At 37.1% G+C, this 23,193-nt stretch overlaps 1 protein-coding gene and 1 pseudogene across 17 annotated transcripts in view; one reads left to right on the forward strand and one right to left on the reverse strand.

The window, feature by feature from the left end:
- KTN1 (kinectin 1) overlaps positions 1-23,193 on the reverse strand; it is a 118,606-nt gene that overhangs the window by 70,393 nt on the left and 25,020 nt on the right. For 13 of the 17 annotated variants that reach the window (XM_067734815.1, XM_067734769.1, XM_067734761.1 and 10 more), the window contains exons 2-6: positions 12,243-12,280; positions 7,948-8,500; positions 4,428-4,565; positions 2,864-3,034; positions 1,349-1,479 (exon numbers count right to left, since the gene is read on the reverse strand). In XM_067734815.1, coding sequence (XP_067590916.1) covers positions 1,349-1,479; positions 2,864-3,034; positions 4,428-4,565; positions 7,948-8,470 — 963 coding nt within the window. In that variant the 5' untranslated portion in view covers positions 8,471-8,500; positions 12,243-12,280. Of the gene's footprint in view, positions 1-1,348; positions 1,480-2,863; positions 3,035-4,427; positions 4,566-7,947; positions 8,501-12,242; positions 12,281-15,969; positions 16,203-23,193 lie in introns of those variants that run through there. The other 4 variants (XM_067734736.1, XM_067734743.1, XM_067734739.1 and 1 more) reach the window with 4 other exon arrangements.
- On the forward strand, positions 18,324-19,768 carry LOC137223313 (actin-related protein 2/3 complex subunit 1A pseudogene; annotated as a pseudogene).

Here is a 23,193-nt window from a genome sequence, read left to right on the forward strand (position 1 = left end):
GACATGGAAGCAACCTAAGTGTCCATCAACAGATGAATGGATAAAGATGTGGCACATACATACAATGGAATATTACTCAGCCATAAAAAGAAATGAAACTGAGTTATTTGTAGAGATGGATGGACCCAGAGTCTGTCATACAGAGTGACATAAGTTAGAAAGAGAAAAACAAATACTGTATGCTAACACATATATATGGAATCTAAAAAAAAAAAATGGTTCTGATGAACCTAGAGGTAGAACAGGAATAAAGATGTAGACGTAGAGAATGGACTTGAGGACATGGGGAGGGGGAAGGTTAAGCCGGGACGAAGTGAGAGAGTAGCATGGACATATATACACTACCAAATGTAAAACAGATAGCTAGTGGGAAGCAGCTGCATCACACGGGGAGATCAGCTCGGTGCTTTGTGACCACCTAGAGGGGTGGGATAGGGAGGGTGGGAGGGAGGTTCAAGAGGGAGGGGATATGGGGATATATGTATACATACAGCTGATTCACTTTATTGTACAGCAGAAACACATCATAAAGCAATTACTCCAATAAAGATGGGGAAAAAAAAAGAATAAATGGAAGCCACTAAAGGTTTAAAGGCAGAAAAGTGTGTTAGGAGTGTGTGTGTATGTGTGTTTAAAATAAGAATGGTCACATCCACAATCTAATATTGAACACCGGATACCATGTCATCTTATCTCACACAAAGTAACACTTAAAAACTTGTCACATTTCCCAATATGAGATAGTTAGTAGACCTGATAATATAGTGAGTATAATATAATGAGAAATTAAATATTAGCTTCATGGCTTTGTTTTTTTCAAATTTTAGTCAGTCATAGCAATGATTCTATCATTCAAAGCATTTACTTTAGAACAGTAGTATTCTATACATACATACACACACACACACACACACACACACACACACACACGAAAAAGATGCCCAGGTGCTTTGAATGGTGCTATCTTCAGTCACAAAAACATTCCATATGTCATCCAGAAATCACCCGACCTTGCCTTCAGCACTTACATTCACAGGAAAGCAAGGTACAACTTAGCCAAGTGCCAAATGACTTTGAAGTTATATAAATCTTCTTACTTATTATAAGCAATTCGTTTTTGTCAAAACCTCAGATGATTCGGACACCTAACTGAACTAAGTAAGTATATTGATTAGTATGGATATACGAAATAACTTCCGAAGGCATTCCAGAACTTTTAAATGTCACTAAGTGCTTTCGGGGTATGAAGGATGGGAGTAGGTTATAACTTATTGCTCTAGCAGAAGTCTTGCTTGGTGAACTTCTAATCACTGCCCTCAAATAGGCTCATAATCTAAAATATGCTTACCTTCTTTAAAGCATCCTGTATCACACCAGACTTTTCCTTTAGCAGGTCTACAACACAAAGGGCCTCATCTTCAGAAAATATCATAGTCTTCAAGGACAGAAGAAAATCTTTAAATTTTACTTCAGCATTCTCTTTAAAAAAAAAAAGTTAACATTTAAAAGATATAAGTAACAACTTCAGCAAAGGTAAAGCACCAAGAATTCTTGACCCAGAAAGTCAGTAACCAAGAGAAAACAGATTTACATTTCAGGTCAAACAACAATTAATGCTCTAGTCCACAGAGAAAAAGTGTTTATCATTTTTAATATAATATGGAATAATTACATTAAATAAAAATTTGCTCAACCTGCAGAATATTTTTTATGTTTTCTTAATTGGAAATATAGTTGATTTACAATGTTGTGTTAATTTCTGCTGTACAGCAAAGTGATTCAGTTATACATATATATATGTACATTATTTCTTAGATTCTTTTCCATTATGGTTTATCATGGGATACTGAATATAGTTCCCTGGGCTATACAGTAGGACCTTGTTGTTTATCCATTCTATGTACATAGTGGTTTGTATCCAAACTGCAGAATATTAAAGTGCCAGTATACCCTTACTTTAAAAAAAAAAAAATGCAAATGTCTAATATATGGTAGTATCTATACTAAATATGTTCACAAATACTGTCATTTAACTGTAATACTTAGGACTTATGAGCCAAATTTTACAGATGAGAAAATAAGCTCGAAGACAATTACAAAAAGGAAGTCTGATTTTACAAACATCAAGTATATACAGCAATCCTAACATTTTAAAAATCCATGTGCCAAACATCTCCTGACTCACCCACTTCGATTCCCCTAGGGCTCTTATATTAGGCAACAGCGGCCTCTCATTAAAAGCAACTGCCACCCATTACACCCAAAGGTGCCCAGAGCTTTTAATACTTCAGCTACATTATAAGTTTAAAAAGGCAGTTGTGTGCATGTATGAGAACAAGGGGTATATGGAAACTCTGTACTTTCCACTCAATTTTGCTATGAACCTAAAAGTGCTGTTTAAAAAAAAAAAAAAACTATTAAAAAAATAATATGGAGTTCCCTGGTGGTCCAGTGGCTAGGACTCAGCACTTTCACTGCCATGGGCCCCGGTTCAACCCCTGGTTGGGGAACTAAGATCCCGCAAACCATGTGACTCGGCCAAAATAATAACAATAATAATAATAATAGTAATAATAATAATAAGGCCGTTGTGAATTAGCATAGAAAACTCTGAGAGACAATAATAGAAGGGAACAGATTACCCGACAGCAAAACAGCTATGAAACCTTAGGCAAGTCAAAGTCTAATGTCCAGCTCTACAAAACTGAGAAGGTGGATTAGAAAACTACCAATAAATCTTTTACTACAAAGATTCTATTAGTCTTTTGCAATTCATTGCTTCTATGAGAAAACACACTCACTCCATCAGAACTCAAAAATGTGTTTTTTTCAATACAAAAGATTGTCACATTCTGTATATTACCTTTATCAGCTTCAATCTTCAGTTTTTTAGCCCCTGTTTTCTGAATTCCTTCTACTTGGTCAGGTTTAATCAGATCAATAACCTCTCTCTTATCCACCACAGGATTTGAATCAGCATTATCCATCAAAGGAATATAAGTTGTTGCATGAATAAGGGGTTCATCTACCAAGACTGTAATTTAAGTTCAACAAAATCATAATTACTCAGCATTTTTTATAACAGAGTAATTAAATAACATGTAAGCACAATTAAGTTTAATGATAAATGAAGTTATTTTCAAATCTCTAATACCAGCTCAATTTGGCTTTAAATTCCTATTTTATCATTTAACAACTCAAAACACTCTTCTAATTAAGAAATACCAGTTCAATATTATTTTATAGCATATCATTTGTATCACACATCTCCTCTAATAGTATCTGAAAATTTCTTCTTATACATCCCTATACATTTTAGTTAGTTCTCATGTTTCTCCTGATTTAACTAAGAATCCATTCACATTTAATTAGTGCTCAAGGAAAACTATTAATTTTTAATGTATGTTGGTACTTTACTGACCTCTTATTCCAATTGGTTAATTCCTGAGTTTTTTTCCTTGCTAGATACAAAATTAGTCACTGCTCCTTGCAGATATCTTCTCATTTCTAATAGTTATGCCTCTAACTTATATGGTACATCTTACTACACTAGTTAAAACTTCCAGAACCACATTAAAAGTGGAGGAAGGAAGGCTTCTTACTTTGTTCCTAATTTTAATGGGAAAAGTTTGAATACTGAAGTCTGATATCTGTTGGTTAGAGACACAAACTTCCACACCCATATGGAAGTCTCTCTATATCCCTACCTTAAAAAAAAAAAAAAAACTCTGGGGCACATACAGTTCTTTCATTTAAAATGTATAATAAATATTTAATATTAACAAATATTTTGTGATAATATTTTTCTATACCTGATTGCTTGATATATCATAATTTTAATGCAAATAACAGAATTTCATCTTTTCCCTTGCCAGTTTTACTATTTTCTAGCACTAGTTGATATCACAGCCCAATATTATAAAAATCACTGTTTTATCTACGTAAATTTCATAGCTAAGTCTTCTGTGGACAATTCGGAACAGATAAAAATTGCTCCATCACTTTTAACTGGATGCTTCTCATACACACATGCAAATTATGTTTAATAAATAGTTAGGAATGTAGGGTAATGATAAATTTAACTAATGTTCTCAAGCATAATCTTTATGTGATATTAAAAAGTACAAATATTTCAGGAATACTTTTCTTCTATAGAGTTTGTATGCTATTAACATTATTTTCAAAACTCAGTTAAGAATGAGAATATTTATAAATGCTTCTGTCCTTTTATAAATTTCATATAAAGGTCTTCACCACAAACTTATACCCTAACCATCTGTCAAAGCACCATGGGCTTGTATTAGTTTTAAAGCTGTTATGGTACATATTAAGCTGGAAGTTAAAGAGCATGTGAGGTCTCTAGGTTCCTTGTCCTAGTGGACTTCTCTAGAATTAGTATTTATAAAATACATATCTACACATTTCACCATTTTCAGTCTTTTGCTTCTTTGATGAAACCTTCTTCTTTCCTGATCCACCTTCTTGTTTAGTCTCTTGATGCAGGGGTAATGGTTCTTGCTTTTTTGACGGTGCCATAAGAGGTTCCACCTTTTTATCCTGATCATCTTTAATAAAAATAAATGAAAAATCATCATAGCAAACAATGAACACACCAGAAAAGATTCAATTATTAATGAATACTTCCTAAAATGCTTTACCACCAAAATTTTAAACTCTGATGTACAATTCTCTCACTTATTCTAGCTTTCTTACTCTGCCACATATGCTCTTTAACTTCATCAGGACTTCTAGTACTTGCTCCTTCTTTTATATCCCATTTCTCAGCCACTCCTAGCCCTACTCAGCTTATAGGCATGGTCAAATCCCTTATCATCTTAAAAAATAAAACCCTTCCCACCACTGTAATCCCTAGCCCCCCACACCCATTTCCTTTTTATACTGACCAAAGAACAGTCTGTACTTCCTTTCCTACCAATCATTTCTCAACTAATTGCAACCTGATTTTTCTCTCTTCCATTATATCCATGAAAGATTTTACTCAGGTCCCTAGTGTCCCAAATGCCACATTCTACCAATAATATCCTTTAATCCTTATTTGAATTCTATTTAGCATTTCATACTATTGGTCTCTACCTCTTTAAATTACTCTCTTCTCCATTATGCTAAGTGAAATAAGCCAGTCACAAAAGGACAAATATTGTATGATTTCACTTATATGAAGTACCTAGAGTAGTCAAATTCATAGACACGGAAAGTAGGATGGTGCTTGCCAAGAACTAGAGAGAGGGAAGAATGGGGAATTAGTGCTTAACGGGTACAGAATTTTAGTTGGGAAAGACCAAAAGTTCTTGAGATGGCTGGTGGTGATGACTGTGCAAGAATGTGAATGTACTTAATGCCACAGAACTTATACTTTTTTTTTTTTTTTTTTTGCGGGACGTGGGCCTGTCATTGTTGTGGCCTCTCCCATTGCGGAGCACAGACTCCGGTCGCACAGGCTCCGGTCGCACAGGCTCAGCGGCCATGGCTCACAGGCCCAGCCGCTCCGCGGCATGTGGGATCTTCCCGGACCGGGGCACGAACCCGCATCCCCTGCATTGGCAGGCGGACTCTCAACCACTGAGCCACAAGGGAAGCCCAGAACTTATACTTTAAAATGGTAAATTTTATGTTACATATATTTGTACCACAATAAAATTCAGCTCCCATGATAATTCTTTTCTTACACTTGGAATATTCCTTTGCAGTCTCCTTTGTAAGCTGTTCCTACTGAATACCTTATACACTGGTATTCTTCAGGATTGTGTCCTCATTTTAAATACTTTCCTTGAATGATCTTCTCTACACCCACGACATCAACTACTACCATCATGCTTAATAAGGCTTCTGAATCTGTAGTCTAGCCTTATGCCTCTGCACTTAAATTTCCTACTGCATCCTCCCTATGTAAATAGCCCCTATAGGCACCAGAAACACAAACTGAAAGCATTCTCCTCTGGGCACACATCCACTCTCTCCCCATTATTCCCTCTTAAAGCTATCAACATTTACCAATCAGAGCTTGAGTAATCTTTTCTACAAAGGGCTGAACAGTAAATACTCTGGTTTTGTGGGCCATTTAGACTCTGTCACAACTATTCACCTGCTGTTGCAGTGTGAAAGCCAGCCACAGACAAACGTTAACACATTGAGTGAGGCTGCATTCAAAAAAACTTGATTTATGGACACAGAGGTTTGAATTTCATATAATTTCCATATTTAACACAATATTACTCCTTTAGTTTTCTTAATCCATTTGAAATATAAAAACCATTCTTGGCTCATGGGCCATAAAAAACGAGAAGCAGGCCAGATTTGGCTCACAGGTTGCAGTTTGCCTACCCTGACCTAACTTAAAACTTGGAAATTATCTTTGATCCTGCTTTCTCCTCTGTCTGCCATATCCTATGCATAACGTTAGTCACGTCATTTTTGCTTTGCAGATCTCTCTAACCTCCTTACTATTTCTTCTGTCACTACCACAGTTCAGTCCTTCAACTTAACTCTGGAGAATAATACCCTCTTAACAAGTGTGCCTATATTAAACACTGCCCTATGAAACTTGTCTTCCCTAGTTCTGCCAAAAATACCTTTCTAAAATGTAAATCAGGCCATGTAAACTAAGCCTGCTTGAAAATCTTCAACAATGGCCAAATCACAACATCCCAGCTCCTTAGCATTGTATACAAAAATCATCATGATCTACCCACTCCATTAGCTTTTCAGCTTTGTTCCTACCCTCCCCACCTCCCATTTCATGGTTCAACAATACACTGTACTCTTGCATCTTTAATGCCTTTATGCATGATCTTCTGCCAGTGGGGAATGAGATCCCACTATTTGCTCGATGAAGTGATTCATTCCGGAAGACCCAGCTCAGGCACTGCCTCCTCTGTAAAGCTTTTGACCCATGGTCCCCATAAGCACTAGGTGTTTTGGCTCCGTAGTATTTCTATACTTTGTATTTTTCTTATATAAGTCACATTTCATTATTGACTTACATGTCCTTCTGTCCCCTTTACTCTTATTTCTCTAGTACGATGCTTGATCAGAGCTGGCAAGCAAATATTTAAAATCCAGTATAACTAACCTAATACTACATAAGTTAAGATACAAAAACAACTTAATAGTGAACACAAGTCCTTTCATACAGAGCAAACTGCAATTTCAACCATCAGCACACCATTTCTCACGTCCTTTCTGTTGTACCTATTAAGCTCTCTCCTTGGAACACCCTATCCACCAAGAAAAACTAGCTAGCACTTATTCAACCTTTAAGATTAACTTTAGGCATTACATGCTTTAAGTGGCCCACCTTAGAACTCCAACACTGGTTTAGACATACCTAGCTCATTATACTAAACTTTTTATATTATAATAACCTATTTCTCTTTGTATCTACAACTAGCATGAGGCTACCTTGAAAATGCACACTTCATCTCTGCAGTCCTAGTACCTAATCTAATGCCTAGCACAAAACACATGTATTACAAATGTTTGCAAAATTAATCAATCAAAGGTGAAAATGATATCTGATTTTTCTTTTCATCTTTAATTCCTATCACACTGATTAGAAAGTACTGGTTGAAATAAATGTGAACATTTCTAACTACTGATATTTACAGGTCCTCAGTGGTTTTATGTATTTCTATAATATATTTTATATATTTATATTTTATATATATAAACAGATTTTATATATTTCCACTAAAGGCCTTTTCCACATTTGTAATGTGAAATTTAGTTTTGAACACTGTTTTATGCTCAGTACTAATTCTTTCTATCAGCAATGAATGAAAGCAAACACACAGTGAAAAGGATAATGTTCTCAATTTCAGATTCAGTATTTAACATTTGTATGCACACTTAACAAAGTATCTGAACTTCAAACTCTAAAGTTATTAAAACAAATATAACCACGCAATAAAGTTGAATAGAATACAATACCGCTTCCATTTTTAGACTTCTTCTGCCCTGGTTTCTTCTTTGAGGCAGCTGCTTCCAAGGGGGGGGTTGGCTGTTTAGTAACTGGGACAGGTTCCACTTTTTTGCATGGAATCTTTGATACATCACTTTCTTTGGTGACCTGTTCTTCTAGTACAGGCTTGTGTTTCTTTTCCTTCTTCTTTCTTTCTCTAACACTACTTGAACTTTCAACCACATTCAGTGGAACAGGTACAACTTGCTCATCTTCCACAGCCAAGGCATCAGATAATTTAAAGTCCCGGGGTACACTCTCAGAATCAGATTCATGGAGGTTCCCATTTTGGAGTTCTTTCTTTTTATTCTTTTTCTTTTCTGCCTTCTTTTTATCTGTTTTGGTAGGAATAAGCTTTTGTTCTCTTTTCTGTTTTGCAAGAACTTCATCATATAATGTTTCTTTCATGAAAAGCCAGAAGAAGAGGAAAATTACTGTAATAACTACTGAAGGAATAAGAACAATAAAATATGTTGACTCATAAAACTCCATGGTGCTTTTGTTAATGTGATCCTATAAAACCTAAATGTGAAAGAAGGAAGAAACAAAAACCTGAGTCAGTCTTATTAAACACAAAAAATCTCTGTTCTTTCAAGTGGTATTTCATATTTAACCTGATCTACAAATCTGAACAGGTTTTTTAAATCACATACTGGATTACTTTGCCAAATACAATTTGAATATACTTTTAAAAAAATTTTGTGGTAACTAGGAGTGTAACACAGCCTTCCTTTTTTTTTTTTTTTTGCGGTACGCAGGCCTCTCACTGTTGTGGCCTCTCCCGTTGCGGAGCACAGGCTCCGGACGCGCAGGCTCAGCGGCCATGGCTCATGGGCCCAGCCGCTCCGCGGCATGTGGGATCTTCCCGGACCGGGGCACGAACCCATGTCCCCTGCATCGGCAGGTGGACGCTCAACCACGGCGCCACCAGGGAAGCCCCCAGCCTTCCATTTTTAAATCATGTGGAAAGGTTCTAACGGAAGGGAAAAAAAACTTAGCCATTCATTACTTTTTCCCAAAAAATATCCACTTTTGACACTATTAGTATTTAGTTTTCCTCTTACTGTACAATGTTCATGAATACTACTATACATGGAAATAAAGAGGCATTAACTATTACCAACACACTAGATATCCATTAAAAGTACCACACTCTTAACTGCAAAGAAAACAAAGGTGGTTCATTCCTCCACTTAAAGATTTAAGTCCATTCACAAACTGTGAGCACCTTTATTCCAGTTAACTAACAGCCTCATGACATGGTGGGCTACAACAAGGATATGGAAATATAATACAGTAAAAAATCAAAATGTTAGGATATGTCATTTGGCACTAAAATAAGTTACAAATAAGATGCTTTTCTCAATTTTTTTCAAGGTACCTCTTACTGTAAAAAAAAGTTATACTGCAAAAACAAGGGCAATCACCATCCTCTCTTAATAATGTTTAATTAAGAAGCAAAATTTTTAATGGTATTAACACAACCCTGGACTTACTAAGAGAAGGTTTTAACAAGATGAAGGGGAAAAGGAATCATGTGCTAACAAAACACTAAAAGGAACTTTATACAGAATTGTTCTTCCCTGATAATTCATGAACTATCCAAGATTTTTAATTTATTAAACATATTTTACTGTGCCAGTTAGTGGTCAACCAGAAATGCTTTTTAAAAGATGTTTGTTTGTTTGTTTGTTTTGTGGTACGCGGGCCTCTCACTGTTGTGGCCTCTCCCGTTGCGGAGCACAGGCTCCGAACGCGCAGGCTCAGCGGCCATGGCTCACGGGCCCAGCTGCTCCGCAGCATGTGTGATCCTCCCGGAACGGGGCACGAACGCGTGTCCCCTGCATCGGCAGGCGGACTCTCAACCACTGCGCCACCAGGAAAGCCCTAAAAGATGTTTTGTTTTTGATTTTTGTTTGTTTTAACATGACCACCTACAGGCTACAAAGCCTGTTCAACTTGGCTGGGGAATTGGGGGAGAAAAAGGACAAAACAATGACTTAGAACTCTATGGATTTTTGCTTTGAGGAAAGAAAAGAGGCTAAGGCACTTAGAAGCAACCACAGATGCTGAAAAAAGGTCAAGTCAAAGTCAGAAGGGCTTTGATGAACAACAAACTGCACCCACATGCAACTTAAGTCTTAGGAGAGCAAAATCTATGATGAAGCAGAGCAAGAAGCAAACGTTCAGGGAGAAAAGAGGCCATGAGACCACAAGAACTCTGAAACACACATTCCTCAAATGTTCTGATGATTTTTCTAGGTCCCTTTTCCAGGTCCCACACGAGCCTGGAAGAATCATGATTTCCATTTCTGGATTTTTCAGAAGATTCCCTTCACACAATTCAATTCCCAGTCATGGGAGCTCTTTCTGCAACTAGGAGGAGCCCAACCAAAACACCAAGGCAAATTTAAAGTCAAGAAAGTGTTTGCGTTGCTTTAATCCAACATTCCTGATTCTTTATCCCAAGAAATTTACAAAGAAAAGCATATATAAAGATGTTCACAGCAGTATTATATATAATACAAAAAACTGAGATAGAATATACAACATCAGAATGGGTTAAATTAGCAAATATCAACTCAATAAAACACTGCTGTTAAAACTGTAAATACTGAGACTTTCTTAAATTCAATTAAATACTGAATAGTCAAAATCACAGTTTTACTTGTATGATCAAAACACCTCATGTATAATAGGTTATTGAGATGAATATGTAAATTAAAGAGTTGTGCCATAATCATGGGTGCAGTCTCGCTTGCCTTAATATTTTAAATTTTGTTAGTTTAAGAGAAACTCATAAAAGTTTTAATTCCTTTTTTTTTTTTTTTTTTCTGTACACGGGCCTCTCACTGTTGTGACCTCTCCTGTTGCGGAGCACAGGCTCCGGACATGTAGGCTCAGCAGCCATGGCTCACGGGCCCAGCCGCTCCGCGGCATGTGGGATCTTCCCAGACCGGGGCACGAACCTGTGTCCCCTGCATCGGCAGGAGGGCTCTCTACCACTGTGCCACCAGGGAAGCCCCAAATATTTTTAACATACAGTTCATTGCTCAACTTTTTAAATTTTTCTACATTAAAACAGAAATTTAAGTAACCATGCTGAATGCACAATATTATACTTTTAAAAGTTTAAATAAACACAAATTTTAAAAGAACCGTTACTTACATATTACAAGGAAAAATGCAAGCAGTTTGATAGGTATACTATTGAATTTCAAGTAAATGTAAGAATTTTGAAATCTCTTTCCTTACTACCACAGTATTTTAGTTACTCTTGCCTCTGACACCATTTTCTTTAAACTAAAAGAACATTTAAAACAAATGACACCAAAAAACTAATTTTTTAAATTATCTGTGCTTCAATTGATAAAAGTATGTCAACTGGAGTGACTCAAAAGAACCAGTAAGAAAAATATAACAAAAATCCAAGACTGAAGTCTGAACAAACTGAAAGTCAATTTTTTTCCACGGATGTATACCGAACAACATACAAGCAAGCATATTTGTAAAGAGCAAGCAAAGATTTGAGGGAAAGGTAGTTTTCAACCCAGGAACACTTAATTTCTTAGAAGTTCCTGTATAAATCTGTAATGTCTGAAGAACTAAATGAATACACCTTGAAAAGATATACAGGCACCAAGAGTAGCCTACAAGAGCTTTATCCAATGTACAACATAGTTATAATATTACTAGAAGTAGCTGTGAAACCTAAGCTAAAAGCTCTTATCACAGGTTCTTTGTAAAAACAGAGTTCATGGGCTTCCCTGGTGGCGCAGTGGTTGAGAGTCCGCCTGCCGATGCAGGGGACACGGGTTCCTGCCCCTGTCTGGGAAGATCCCACATGCTGCGGAGCGGCTGGGCCCGTGAGCCATGGCCGCTGAGCCTGCGCGTCCGGAGCCTGTGCTCCGCAACAGGAGAGGCCACAACAGTGAGAGGCCCGCGTACCGCAAAAAATAACAGAGTTCGTAAGTTAAAAAATCTATCTGTAACCTGATCATGCTGAATCTAAGTAGTCTGTGTTCTAAACATGCCATGTTTCTCTTCCTTTAAATCCATAATAACATCTTATGTTGTTTTTTTAATGTTCAAGTTATTTTTTTTGAGGAAAACTTTATCTATGGAAGTACCATACACTGATAAAAAGTATATTCATGGACAAGTATCACTTACTCAGATTTCCATTATACAACAGAAGTTAACTACAGTATTTTCTGAACCCTTCTTGGTAAAATGTAAGATTAAACATTATGGTGTCACTAACCTTCAAATAAAGTATGCATGTCATATTCCAGATATATCCTGAAAAAAATAAATTTTAAAATTGATAAACGGCAATATAATAAAGCACTAAAATAAAGTCAAGAGTCTTGACTTTTGGTCCCAATTCTGCCTTGGCTCCAGGGGTCTCTTCTTACATAGGTCTAAAGTCCAAACTACTTAACACGATCTTGGAAATGCCAAGACAAAAAATTTAAGTGGTTCCAAGTTGGTGGTGCCCATAGTGCATGTGGCAGAAGTGAATGCACATCTTCTTTGGTATATTGCTCCCTCAAGCCAGGAACCTCAAGATTTCCAAAGAAGACTGTCATCCAGATAACAGCCCACAACACAAAATGACAGAAGCCACCATGAGCAAGAGGCAACAAAAATAAACTAAGGAATCACATCCCTCAAGATTCAAGATACTGGAATTAATAGATATAGATTATAACCTACACACATAAAGAAGAGGTAACTGGAAAAATGAGCAAAGAACAGAAACTATCAAAAGTAACTGGGCTGGGCTTCCCTGGTGGCACAGTGGTTGAGAGTCCGCCTGCCGATGCAGGGGACACGGGTTCGTGCCCTGGTCCGGGAAGATCCTACATGCCGTGGAGCGGCTGGGCCCGTGAGCCATGGCCGCTGAGCCTGCGCTCCGCAACGGAAGAGGCCACAACAGTGAGAGGCCCGCGTACCGCAAAAAAAAAAAAAAAAAAAAAAAAAGTAACTGGGTAGATACGAATCAATTAGGACTTCTACAAATAAAAATTAGCATCAAAATTTAAAATCCAATGGATAGGTTAACACAGGTGCAAGGACACCAATTAAAATAACTATTTCAATAGGCTAAAGTGAGAGTGAATTAAGTCAATGCAGATAGAGGACGAGGCAACTATTAGAGCATGGTGAAGGACTTCCCTAACAGTCCAGTGGTTAAGACGCTGTGCTTCCAATGCAGGGGGCACAGGTTCAACCCCTGGTCAGGCAACAAAGATGATCCCACATGCCACTTGGCGCGACCCAAGGAAAAAAAAAAAAGAGCATGGTGAAAGTGAGGAAGGAGTCTAAGACAACTAACTCCTATGTTTCTAGCTTGGCCGAAATCTGTAAATTATGAAATCACATGTCAAGTTCAAGACAAGGAATAGGTTTTTGTCTGGGAGTTTTAGATATGATTTTGAGGAAATATAAACTACAACCAGCTACAGAATATCAGCAGTCAACTGAGTAGACAAAATCAGCACTAAGAAGGTACTACAGGTTCTAAATTGGGGAACAAAAAGGAAAAACTCTCTAAAAAGTCCAATTTCCCCTCCTCCCTAGTATCAAATCTAGAAACCTTTGCCTTGTCCTTTGTATCAAATCTTCACTTATCCTTCAAAACACAGCCCAAATCACACCTATGAAAATATCTTTTCAACTACCATCTTCCACAACAGTCTATTAATTCACTTTGTATAGTTATTTAGCACCAATTAGTATACGTCAACCTTGTTTTCCAGGGCATTCTGAATAAACAACAGTACAAAAGGCCACAATGCCTGCCCTTATAAGGCTAACATTCTACTAAAAGGAAGACAGTCCAGCAGTTAATATACAGTATATGAGACAGAACACAACCTGACACATTTGACCAAGAACAATAAAGACAATGTGGTTCAAGTATAATGAACAAGAGGAATAGTAGTAGAAGATGAGGTTAAAGAGATCACTTGAAGGGGGCAGGGCGCAGTGAACAAATCATGTAGTTTTTTACAGGCAAATGGAAGGGCTGTGGCTTGTACTCTGAGTAATATGGGAAACCAACAGAGGGTTTTGAGTAGAAAAAGGTATAGGGAGAAGGTGACAGCAGGGAAAACTTAAGAGACAACTGAAGTAATCTAGGCAACAGATGATCAGAGCAAGCAGGTAGCAAGAGGGGTAGTAAAAAGTAGTCAAATTCTGAGTACACTATGAGGGTAGTGAAAAGATGATTTGCTGAGGACTGGAAAATGGGGTGTGAGAGAACAAGCAAAGACAAAGACAACTCCAAAGCTTTCAGACTAAGCCAAAAATAAGACTTGCCCTTTACTGAGATGGGGGAAGTGTGGAAAGGACATGGTTGGGGTTAAAGACCAGGAGTTAGGTTTTAGACAGGTGGAGATATCCAGCAGACAGCTAAACAAAGAGTGCTTAGGCAGGTGAGGAATACATGCTAAAAATATAAATTTAGTCATACTCAGCATATAAATTATATTTAAAGCCATAAGCTTGGATAAAATCACCAAGGGAATGGGTATAAACAGAGCCCAGATCTCAAGACAGAGCCCCTGGACAATTCAACAACAGGAAGATGAAGAGGAACTTGCAAAGGAAACAGCGAAGGAGAAGTAGAAAGAAAATTAGGAGAAATGTCACCCTGGTTGCTAAATGAATAAATTATATTAAGAAAGAGAGATTAATCAACTTTGTCAAATGGTGTTAGTAAATAAAGTACAGTAAAAACTATTGATAGAAATTGACTATTGGATTTTAGCAACAGAGACATTAGTGGTGACTGACCAAAGCAGTAGAGTGGTAGTCATCAAAACCTGACTGAAGTGAAGTCAAAAGTGAGAACTCCAGCAGGTGTGAACAACTCTTTCGAGAAGACTTCCTCTGAAGTAATAAAAGAAATGCAATGGAAGCTGGAGGGGAATATGAGGTTGGGGCTTTGGTTTTTAAAGTTTTTAAAGACAGGAGAAATAACAGCATGTTAATATGCTGATAAAGATGATCTGGCAGAAGCAGAAAGACTGATGATGCAAGAGAGTGAGGGGTGAGGGACAATGTTCTCAAATGGCAAGAGGAAAAGAATTTGGTGTACAAATTCTGAAGAGACTAGCCTTAGACGGAAACATAGGCAAGGAGGTAGATACAGTGTAGAAGTCTGTAAAAATTATCCTCCTAATGCTACTATTTTCTTAATGAAATGGGAAACAAAGTTTAGTTCTGAGTAAGGGTGGAAAGGGTGGCGCTGGTGGTCCTATAAAACACATTATAATTATTACATTGTTATTTTTTACTTATAAATTTTGTTCATTTTGATTCTCCACTTAAATTTAAAACTTTGGAGAGAATACAGGGTGCTTAGCAGTGTTGCACAAATAGATTCACTGACTTTAAATGAATTTATGACCCACCCGAGGAAGTACATAGTATCAATAAAACAGAGCATAAAAACCAAACCTGAGCCTCAATGAGGTCTACTCTTCCAGCTCAAGTACCTTGCCTACAGATATTTCTCTTCCTCCTAAAATCCTAGAGCATTTATTCTCTATGTACACATTCATAGCATTCTATGAGATAGGAGATAATTGTGTAACAATTATAGGAAAGTAGCAATATACTGCAGTGTGATAAAAGATAAAAGAACAGAAAATAATGGAACTCAAAACCTAAAATAGATTCAAATTGATTTTTAAAAATTTAAAAATCAATTTATCTGATCGTTCAGATCAAATAGATATCCAGACAGATTAAAATTTTAAACTTAAGAAAATGTATAAAGTACTTGGAACGAAAACACACAGAAAAAGTAGATTCACCTTATATTGTACAGCTATATATGTTTAAAAGTTCACGTGTGTATTAAGTCTACAGTAAGTTTTTAAATACTTGATTCTACAAATAAATAAGAAAAAGACACCAATGAGAAAAACAAATTATTAATCATTTACTGAAATAGCCATCAAAATATAAAAACTTACCTAAATTTCCATTCTCTACACCAAAAGTATAATGTCCCCAGAGCCCACAATACAATTATAAAATTATCTTTTAAGGTAAGAAGAAAAACATTCAAAGCAACCAAAAGATAAGATAATCTAGCAAATCAAAACACTGAGTCGCCTGACATGGGAAGTCCATTTATAACAGCTTTTCTAAAATTAACTTTACAGATTACACTGAAATCTTAAAGCTGAGGTGCAATTTCTCCTTGTAAACTGCAACACGTACTTGTTTCTATGACTCACACCTTATTAACATACCATTTAAGTTATTTCAGCAATACCCGTTCTAGAGAACTGCTACCCCAGTCTGAAACAAATCCAACTAATACCAGAGATGAATAATAAAATTTCACTTCTCCATTAGTTATCATGTCACAACACGTGAAACTTCTATTTCTTTTTTTTTTTAACCAAACTTCCTTTTTTTTCCTTTAATACAAGACTAGATAAATCAGTTTGAACAGCTTCTCCAAGAAAATGAAAAGTATCTGTGTAGCTGGTAGCTGCTGAGAGTTATACCAATATCTTTCAGACTTCTGCTTACCCATCAAGCCCCAACTAGTCCATTTTCCCAGGAAAAGACACTGCTCATTTAAAAACATATCCACAGGACTTCCCTGGTGGAGCAGTGGTTAAGAATCCGCCTGCCAATGCAGGGGACACGGGCTCGAGCCCTGGTCCGGGAAGATTCCACATGTCATGCAGCAACTAAACCCGTGCGCCACAATTACTGAGCCTGCACTCTAGAGCCCGTGAGCCACAACTACTGAAGCCCGTGCACTTAGAGCCCGTGCTCCGCAACAAGAAGCCACTGCAATGAGAAGCCCACACACCACAACGAAGAGTAGCCCCCACTCGCCACAACTAGAGAAAAGCCTGCAGGCAGCAACAAAGACCCAATGCAGCCAAAAATAAACAAATCAATAAGTAAATTTTTAAAAAATTAAATTAAATGAATAAATAAATTTAAAAAAACATACCCACAGGAGATAACCTGGTTAAAAGTTTATTCTGTAAAGAAAGCTAATTTATGATAACTTAATTAGACAAATTAAAAGCTTTAATACCAAAAATTTAATAATACATTTAAATAATCAGTATTTCAAATCAATATGTAAAAGTTTCCAAAGGTGAAGATAAATCGTCAAAATTGTTCAAAAATTAACACTGTTCAAAAATTAACATTAAAACATGAAGTTCACACCAATGATGTAATTGTAAAACAGCTATACCATATATACAAGACTGCCTTCCCCTAAAATCTAGTCTTGACCTACCTTTACTTTTTCACAAGGCCTCTGAGTTGGAAAGGGCCATCTAATTAAAACACTGGACCCAGCTGAATGGTCAGTGAGCCTATGCTTATGAGGAATCAGCACCTCCCATAAGCTCCTTTCACAAAAACATTAGAATATTCTTCATAGTTGTGATCCAAAATCTTTTCCTCCTGTAACTTCTCCTTGAGGCCCTCTAAGTGCCCTAGCCTCCTCATCTATGTCCAATCCCACTACAACAAGGCAGTCCTAGTAATGTATGGTACCAGTTAAATTTATCAACAAACAAAAAACCTACTTCAAACCCTATCATCCTTTAGGAAAGTTTTGCTAGGGTGTTAAAAGTTGAACATAATAGACTGATGAAATAACTCATAAGTACATCACCGTAGGTCACTCAACAATGAAAGTACTAAAATAATAAAATGTTATATTTATTCTTGCCTATTCCTAAAAAACACATAATACTTAAGATCATTTCACAAACTAAACAGGAAATGTAAATGACAAGCCAAAATCGTCAAATGCTACCCAAAAAAACTCTAAGGGAGCTATTGGAAAAGCTTCACTATAAAACAAGAATCTTTACATCTTGCCCAAGAACTGTCAAATAAATGCAACATAAAAAGCCCCAAATACATGTGAAAAATTTAGTATATAATCAGAGAGCTATTTCAAATCAGTAAGTAAATCTATGGATTATTTAATAAATAGTATCAGCACAAATGACAGCCATTTCAGGGGAAAATTCAGCCCCTACCTCAATTATATATGGATCAAAGTTTTAAAGGTTAAAAAGTTAAACCATGAAAAAACTAGAAAACAAGTGTATTTCTTTCAATCTAAAATAATTTTGTTTTGTAAAAGGCTTTTTCTATGTCTCATGTAAAACCCAGAGCCATAAAGGAAAAAACTGGAAAATCTGACTAGAAAACATTGTAAAGACTTTATGGGAAGAAATAAGTGACTAACTCAAAAAAGACAAAGGTCTGGTAGGCTTAACTTACAAACATCACCCGAAATGTGAGAAAAAGATGAACCTGGCCAGAGCCTGTTCGCATCAACTGACCAGAGTCCACGAATTCCACGCTCCGAGCCCGTCCAGATGGCCCCAACCCCCAGCTTTCTGTCCTTTAAAAACACTAAGAATAATATCCCTGCATCAATTTTTACTAGAGCCAATTACCCGTCATGCCTGGAACTGGTATCATACCCAGATTGCCCTTAGCCCCAATAACCATGAAGTCCACATCTATAAGAAGTTGGGAGCCAGTGGGTGAAAATTCATAAACTCAAGCAGCACAATGGACACATCACAGGTATCGACTGCGCTCCCAAGAGTGACCTCATGGTCACTTGAGGGGCTGACCGCAACGCCTACGTCTGGAGTCAGAAAGATGGTATCTGGAAGCCAACCCTGGTGATCCTGAGAATTAACAATGCAGCCACTTCTGTCAAGTGGTCCCCACTACAGAACAAATTTGTTGTGGGCAGTGGAGCATGACTCATTTCTGTTTGTTACTTCGAGTCCAAAAATGACTGGCGAATAAGCAAGCACATTAAAAAACCCATTCGCTCCACAGTTCTCAGCTTGGACTGGCATCCCAACAATGTCTTGCTGGCAGGAGGATCCTGTGATTTCAAATGCAGAGTGTTTTCTGCCTACATTAAAGAAGTGGATGAGAAGCCAGCCAGTACACCCTGGGGCAGCAAGATGCCTTTTGGTCAGCTGATGTCAGCGTTTGGTGGCAGTGGCACTGGCAGCTGGGTGCATGAGGTCAACTTCTCCGCCAGCAGGAGCCACCTGGCCTGGGTCAGCCACAACACAGTGTCCGTTGCCGATGCCTCAAAAAGTGTGCAGGTCTCAACTCTGAAGACAGAGTTCCTGCCCCTCCTGAGTGTGTCCTTCATCTCGGAGAACAGCATCATGGCTGCTGGCCATGACTGCTGCCCCATGCTCTTTAGATGCAACGACTGCGGCTGCTTGACCTTCGTCTCCAAGCTAGACATCCCAAAACAGCGCATCCAGCACAACATGTCGGCCATGAAGCACTTCCGCAACATGGACAAGCGGGCCACAACTGAGAACCACAACAAGGCCCTGGGGATGCTGCACCAGAGCAGCATCACTCAAGTGTCTATTTATGAAGTGGACAAGTAAGATTGTCGCAAATTTTGCACTACTGGCATCGACAGAGCCATGACCATTTGGCATTTCAAGACCTTAGAGTCTTCTGTCCAGGGCCTTCAGATAATGTGAAGCTGAGCGAGCCTCCCAAATCCAGCACAAGGATGGACAGGCTGCACTGGGCAGCTCCGCCATTCGCATGATGGGGAGAAGAGCCAGCCGCCAGGAAATACTGAAGACACATATGGCGCAAACCTTGTTGTGTGTTTTGTTTGAGGATAATTGGTGAAAGTGTTGGTTTTTTAAAAGCAGCAGTGATTTGGGTTTTCTTTTTTGTTTTGCTCTTTCATTCTATTCTTGACCAAAGCTTCTCTTTAAGCAGATTATGGAAAACTGTCACACTAACTTAAAGGAAGGGGTGGGGGTGGTATGTAAATTGTCTGCTAAAAAATTAAAGTACTGAACGTGGGAAAAAAAAAAAGATGAACCTGAGAGAGAAAGGTTAAAGGACACGTTTAGAAGATTCCTAGGGGGAGAAAAGATATCCAATAAATACACATACAGTACAGTATTAACCCAAAGAGGAACACACCAAGGCAGACTGTAATCAAAATGACAAAGATCAAAGATAAACAGAGAACACTAAAGCTATACGGGAAAAGCAACAAATGACATACAAGGGAACTCCCATAAGGCTATCAGCTGATTTTTCAGTAGAAGCTCTGCAGTCCAGAAAAGAGTGGCATGATATACTTAAAGTGACAAAAGGGAAAAACCTACAACCAAGAATAGTCTGCCCAGCAAGGCTCTCGTTCAGATTTGACGGAGAAATCAAAAGCTTTCCAGACAAGCAAAAGCTAAAAAAAGTCAGCACCACCAAACCCACTTTCCAAAAAATGTTAAAGGCACTTCTCTGGGCAAAAAAGAAAAGGCCACAACAAGAAACAAGAAAATTATAGAATGAAAAAGCTCACCGGTAAAGGCAAACATAAAGGTAGGAAATCATCCATACACAATGCCAGTAAGGAGGTTTAATTAAAAGACTGAAGTAGTAAAATCATCTATATCCACATAAGCAGTTAATGGATACACAAAACAATTAGATGTAAACTATGTTATCAAAAACAGTAATCACTGGAGGGAGAGAGTACAAATGCAGGGTATTTTAAATGCATTTAAAATTAAGAGATCAGCAACATAAAACAGTCACATATATATATACATATATATATACACATACACATATACACATACACTGTTATACAAAAACCTCATGGTTAGCTACAAATCAAAAATCTACAATAGATATACACACAAAAAAGGAAAAGGAATCCAAACATAACATGAAAGATAGTTATCAAATCACAACACAAGAGAACAAAAGAGGAGGGGGAAAAAGACCTACAAAAACATAATCCAAAACAATTAACAAAACAGCAGTAAGAACATACATGCCAATAACTACCTTAAATGTAAACAGACTAAATGCTCCAACCAAAAGACACAAACTGGCTGCATGCATACAAAATCAAGACCTATATATATCTGCTGCCTACAAGAGACTCACTTCAGATCCAGAGACACAATCAGACTAAAACTGAGGGGATGGAAAAAGATATTACACACAAATGGAAATCAAAAGAAAGCCAGAGTACCAATACTTACACGAGACAAAACAGACTTTAAAATAAAAACTATTGCAAGAGACAGAGAAGAACACTACATAATGATCAAGGAATCAATCTAAGACGATATAACATTTGTAAATATATATGCACCCAACACAGGAGCACCTCAATATATAAGGCAAATATTAACAGACATAAAAGGAGAAATAAACAGTAACACAGCAAGAGTAGGGGACTTTTAACACCCCACTCATATCAATGGACAGATCATCCAGACAGAAAATCAATAAGGAAACACAGGCCTTAAATAACACATTAGGTCAAATGGACTTAGTTGATATTTATAGAGCATTCCACCCGAAAGCAGCAGAATACACATCCTTTTCAAGCACACATGGAACATTCTCCAGGACAGACCACGTGGTAGCCCACAAAACAAGTCTTGGTAAATTTAAGAAAACTGAAGCCATATCAAGCATCTTTTCTGACCACAATGCTATGAGACTAGAAATCAAGTACAAGAAAAACACTGCAAAAAACACAAACACGCAGAGGCTCAACAATATGCTACTAAACAACCAATGGATCACTGAAGAAATCAAAGAGGAAATTAAAAAAATACCTGGAGACAAATGAAAATGAAAACACAACAGTCCAAAACCTATGAGATGTAGCAAAGGCAGTTCTAAGCAGGAAGTATGTAGCAACAAAGCTTACCTCGGGAAAGAAGAAAATTCTCAAATAAACAACCTAACATTAAGCCTAAACCAACTAGAGAAAGAGGAACAAACAAAGCTAAAGTTAGTAGAAGGAAGAAACTGAAGATCAGAACAGAAATAAATGAAATAGACTTAAAAAAATAGAAAAGATCAATGAAAGTAAAAGCTGGTTCTTTGAAAAGATAAAAAAATTATTAAACTTTTAACCAGACTCGTCACGAAAAAAAGGGAGAGGGCCCAAATCAATAAAATCAGAAATGAAAAACTAAAAATAGAGTTGCCACATGAGCCTACAGTCCCACTCTTGGGCATATATTCAGAGAAAACTATAATTCAAAAAGATACATGAACCCCAACGTTAATAGCACTATTTACAATAGCCAAGACATGGGAACAACCTAACTGTCCATCAACAGATGAACAGATAAAGAAGATGCGGTATATATATATACAATGGAATACTACTCAGCCATAAAAAAGAATGAAATAATGTCATTTGCAGCAACATGGATGGACCCAGAAATTCTCATACTAAGTGAATTAAGTCAGACAGAGAAAGACAAATACCATATGATATCATTTATATGTGGAATCTAAAACATGACACAAAGCAACTTATCTACGAAACAGAAAAAGAATCGCGGACACAGAGAACAGACTTGTGGTTACCAAGGGAGAGGAGGGTACAGGGGAGGGATGGACTGGGAGATTGAGATTAGCAGATGCAAACTATTATATATGGAATGGATAAACAACACAGTGCTACTGTATAGCATAGGAAACTATATTTGATATTTTGTAATAAAGTAAAACTGAAAAGAATATGAAAAATTGTATGTGTGTATATATATGCATAACTGGATCACTTTGCTGTACACCTGAATCACTGTAAATCAACTATACTTCAATTTTAAAAAATCAAATTTAAAAATAAACAAATTAAAATAAAATACAACCAGAAAATTTTTTAAAAAGAGATCGATGTAAAACAGTTTGCAAGTGACATCTCCAAATAAATACTGATTGTTGACCCTTAAAAAAAAAAATTTATAACCATAGATTCTTAAATTCACATCTACAGTCTCTGCCAGTCCAGAACACCCCCAATGTTTCTACCAAAAATATGAACACAAAAATGGCTCCAAGGCCATGAAAGCCTCTGGAAAAAAAATCCTTCTACCCAGTCTGGCCTGAACAGTACAGTATTTTCAGACACCCTCCTGTTGAAGGTGAACTTACAATAAAAAGAGAAGAAAATCAAAGATACAAACAGGGATTATATCCCCAAGAATTCCAAATAGAATAATGTGGAGGACTATAAAAAATAATTTTTTCAGCTATTAGAAGCATAAATTAAATCATACATATGGGAAAAAAAATAAAACACTCATATAAAAGACCAGAAGGTAAAAATTAAAGAAACTGTAAATTGTGTATAAGCATCCACAAAC

This window comes from Pseudorca crassidens, chromosome 1 (assembly GCF_039906515.1).
Source record: "Pseudorca crassidens isolate mPseCra1 chromosome 1, mPseCra1.hap1, whole genome shotgun sequence".
Lineage (NCBI taxonomy): Eukaryota > Metazoa > Chordata > Mammalia > Artiodactyla > Delphinidae > Pseudorca > Pseudorca crassidens.